This window comes from Procambarus clarkii, chromosome 22 (assembly GCF_040958095.1).
Source record: "Procambarus clarkii isolate CNS0578487 chromosome 22, FALCON_Pclarkii_2.0, whole genome shotgun sequence".
NCBI lineage: Eukaryota > Metazoa > Arthropoda > Malacostraca > Decapoda > Cambaridae > Procambarus > Procambarus clarkii.
This window is the reverse complement of record NC_091171.1, coordinates 14,702,359-14,706,942: the sequence shown is the minus strand read 5'-3', so window position 1 is coordinate 14,706,942 and position 4,584 is coordinate 14,702,359. Positions and strand designations below refer to the sequence as shown.

Below are 4,584 nucleotides of genomic sequence, written 5' to 3'. Positions count from 1 at the left end.
AAACAACACAGAAATCATCGATAGATACAGCGATAGCAGGCGGCTTGACGTTTGCGAGGCACTACACATCAAGAAGTCAACACCAGCAATCAACAGCCAATTATTGCACAACTATATTCTACCCACCTCAAGACTCCGCTCCAATATAGAAGCATCAAGAAATATGGACCAATAGGCTTTCTACAAACACTTCTATTCAATACCCATTGTTTCTGTTCTGTCTTGTGTTGATACTTTTAATACCCTATTAATATCCCCTCCTGTTCTGTCTTGTGTTAATGCCACATCACCCTTACCACCTCACTCAAATGTAGATATAAAATCAGAGATACGTTCTAATCAGTTGTGTATTTGTGAAGTCTTTGAAAATGTAATAAGTTTTACGAAACGCGCCCGTGTCGCGTCAGACTAGAAATAAAAATGAATTTTGGAGAAGTGATTTTTGATTTACCTCCAACAGTGAAGCGTAATGTACGAAAGATTGAGAAAATTCGTGTTAGAATTATTAATCTTACTTTTTCGGTCATATTTAATAATATATGTCTACAGGAAAGACTGCTACCAAAATATACTAATATATATATATATATATATATATATATATATATATATATATATATATATATATATATATATATATATATATATATATATATATATATATTTCTGATCTGGGAGAAAAAACAAGCCAGGAGTGGGGGACCTTAATTTATTAAGTAATGTTTACAGAGCAACTGCTGTACCACAATAAAAGATGTCGTGTAACATGACTGAGTAGAATGCCAGTACTGCAAAGATGCAACTAAGGGAATGAGTCGTAGGACATTAACTGTGCCTAGTGCCGGCTAGCCGAAGCAATGTTGCAGTACTCGCAATCAGCTTAATACTATAATTAAAAACAATGCCAGAGTTAATTGAGTGGCACAGCCAGTACAGTATGTATAAAATATATTCTGTATACACAGAGGGCATAGAAAAGAATAGATAAGAATTTCCAGGGGTAATGATATGCTAGTGCCTAGTTTACATGTAAAGTCTGCAACCCCCAACTTGCACTACAAGAGAGCACTTGACATATGGTAAGTAGCTGCGGGCAGCCGTAGACTTGGGGATCCGGCGCAGCACCCCCACTCCGCAGGCCAGCGAAGCCGGACCCCCACCCCCCGAAGGGCGAGGTGCCCGCTGGCCGCAGAAGTAACTTATCTAGGTAATGGAATGACGTCTTGCCTGACGTAGGAGTGGAACGCATCACTTTTCCACCTGCCGACTGCTCTGATTGCTGCCGGTGCCAGGCCATCCTTGGACATCTGCGTGGCCCTGCCGATTCTGAAGGAGTGCGGAGCATAATCGTTTGGAGGTAGGCCTAGCGCTCGAACGGCAGCCCGGAGCACCCAAGTGAAATCTTGTCTGGTGACCGGGGCGCCTGATTCGCCTAGGAAGATAGGTCCTGGTTCCATGCCCCGTCGTCTTATGTAGTTCGCCATGGCACAGACCGGGCAGTACTTGCTATAGGGGTCTGCACTCAGGGTTAAAGTGGGGGTACGCCCTGCACTGTGCTTGTTGGAGGCAAACGCGATGTCGATCCCTGTCCGTGATAAAGTTAACTGGTCCAAGCGTAGCGTGTGTTGCCCCTTCCCCGTATAGGTCACCTCCCCTGGCCGGAGGCAGGTGTAGAAGGCGAGGGAGAAGAGCGCTCGGTAGCAGGTCTTCTCGTAAGTCGAGCAGCAGACACCTCGCAGGGCCCCCAGTAGTCGATGCAGTAGTTGTCTGGTCATGGGCAATCGTCGTGCGGGGAGCCGTTGTGCCTTGTTGTGCGCTCCCTTAAGTAGTTGTGTGACTAGGAACTGGCGAGTAGGATCCTCCCTACCATGCAGCTTGAACATGAAGGCGATTGCCGCAAGGTAGGCGCTGAGAGAGCGGAAAGCCAAACCTCGGGACAGCAGCGACTGCAGGAAGTTCGCCAGTATCGTGGACGAGGCCTTGAAGGGACACTCCCATCCCCTGTCGTTCGATACATACGCCACGTACTCCGCCCACTTATGTTGATATGCTCGCCGTGTCGCGGGCTGCAGGGAGTCGAGCAGCATCCTTACAGTTTCAGGGTGAAGTTGCAGGGCAGGAGGTGCTGCGGGATTGCGGTTGGCTTCTCGGAGAGTCCTGGGTCTCACAGGAACGAGGGCGGCAGTACCGCTGGAGGACGTGCTGGAAAAGCTGTGTCGCTGCCGTGTCGCGTGTCTCCTCGCCCTTGACTGTGGGTGGCGCACAGGAGGGGAGGCTGTGCGTGAAGGCCGGTTCGTGAGGGCGTCCATGTCACCCGCTCCGCCGGGGTTCGAAGTCTGCCGTCGCCTCGAATCGGAGGGGGGCCTCCGAGCCTGAGCAATGAGCGTCTGCAGCGTTGCCCAGTCGGCAGCCGAAAGTTGTGGGGGTTCGTCGGCCGCGCCCCCCGTGGCCACGCCGGTTGGGCGTTCATCGTGGATGTGGTCGCCGTCCGAGTCGGAGCCGCCCGAAGAGGCCCCCGAGGAGGAGGCGAATCGAGCGGGTTTCACCCTTGCCCTGGGCGGTCGCGTCCTAGCACCCCTTCGTCGCTGTCTTCTTGTTGACACCGCCCTTGTCCTCTTCTTCACCGTGGGGGGGTGGGCCGGCATCCCCGTACTGCGGAGAGGGGAAAATATAAGCGGGCGGCCAGGGAAGGACAGGAAAGGAAACATGGCTAAGCGTGTAAGCAAGATAACTTATAACCATGTAAAGCAAAGCATGGCAGCGAAAAAAAAAAAAAACATAAGTAATAACTAAAAGTGAGAAACGGAGAAAGACGAATAAATGGGAGGAGTAAAACTGGAAAAGGACATAAGAAGTAAGAGAATAAATAACGTATGAAACGGAATGATAAAATAAATGCATAAGAGGGTAGCAGACAAACAGAAATAATGGCAAAGTAAATAAGTAAAGTAAATAAATAACAGATAAAACAGAAATAGAAATAACGAAAAGAGGAGCAGAATAACCGGGAAAACATGACTAGAAACATTAACGCTAGAGAAAGCGTTTAAATGTGAGCAGTACAGAGCAAAGGCAAAAGTAATAACTGAAATAAAGGAAATAAATAACGAATAAACGTATAAACAAACGCATGAAAGTGTGGCAGTATAAGCAGAAAAGGAACAAAAGTAATAACCTAAGTAATTAAGTAAATAAAGAATAAAGGGAGAAAACGAATAAAAGGAGGCAGTAGCACAGAATAAGGACATAAGTAAATAAAGAAAATTAATACATAAAGCAGGGTGGAAAGTTAAACTAATAAAGGGAAGCGGTGCAAACAGAATAAGGGCATAATAAGGGAAACAAAACGTATTAATAGGCGAGTAAAATTGGGCCGGACAAACAGGATAAGGACAAAAGTAAAAGCTGCCATAAAGTGAATAAAGAACGAATAAACATAAAATAAGCAAACGGAAGAATGTGTAACAGTAAAACGGAATAAGGACATAAGTAAACTTAATAATAAAATAAATAATGAATAAACGGAGAAAGCGAAAATGGAGGCATTAACCCAGAGGCAGTAGATAAGTGAAAATAAATAAATAATGAGTAAATAAAATAAATATAAGTAAATAAACTCGGAAATAAACTAAAAATAAATTTAACAAACTTTAATTAAATAATACTTAAAATAAACAAAACAAAATGACTTTAATTAAATAAACCAAAAATATAAATTTAGTAAATAAACTAAAATGAAATGCCAGGACATAAGAAAACTTAATAATAAAATAAATAATGAATAAACGGAGAAAGCGAAAATTGGAGGCATAACCCAGAATCAGTAGATAAGAGAAAATAAAATAAATAATGAATAAATAAAATAAATATAAGTAAATAAACTCGGAAATAAACTAAAATAAATTTACAAACAAACTTTAATTAGTTAATAAACTCGAAAATGACAAAACAAAATGAACTTTAGTTAATTAAATAAACCAAAAGACATAAAACTGTAAATAAACTAAAATTAAAAGCCAGGACATAAGAAAACGTAATAAAATAAATAATGAATAAATGAAGAAAGCGAAAAAAGGAGGCAGTAACACAGAATAAGTAGGTAAGTGAAGATAAAATAATGAGTAAATAAAATAATAGGTAAATAAATAATCATAGTAAAAACAAAATAAGAGGCATAAAGCAGGGAGGACAAATAAACGGGTAAAAGAGTAGCAGACAAACAGAATAAGGTCAAGAAGGGAAACAAAGCACAGTAATAGGCGAAAAGAGAGAGCAGGACAAACAGGGGAAGGGCAAAAGTAATAACTGAAATTAAGTAAATAAATAACGGAAAAACGTATAAAATAAACAAACGAATGAATGTGTAACAGTATAAACAGAATAAGGACACAAGAAACTTAAATAATAAAATAATAAAACGGAATAAACGCATAAATGGAGGCAGCAACAGAATAAGGACATAAGTAAAATTAAATAAAATGCATAAAGCGGGGAGGTAAATAAATAAACAAATAAATGGGGAGCAGTACAAACAGAAAAAAAAGGCATAATAATAAATAAATATAATTACAATAAACAAAGAAA

General features: G+C 41.5%; 1 protein-coding gene across 1 annotated transcript; it reads right to left on the bottom strand.

The window, feature by feature from the left end:
- Positions 1-1,199: 1,199 nt before the first annotated feature.
- On the bottom strand, positions 1,200-2,645 carry LOC138367413 (uncharacterized). The gene has a single exon (XM_069329060.1). It carries the CDS (start codon positions 2,643-2,645, stop codon positions 1,200-1,202), a length of 1,446 nt encoding a protein of 481 aa, XP_069185161.1.
- Between the last annotated feature and the right edge of the window lie 1,939 nt (positions 2,646-4,584).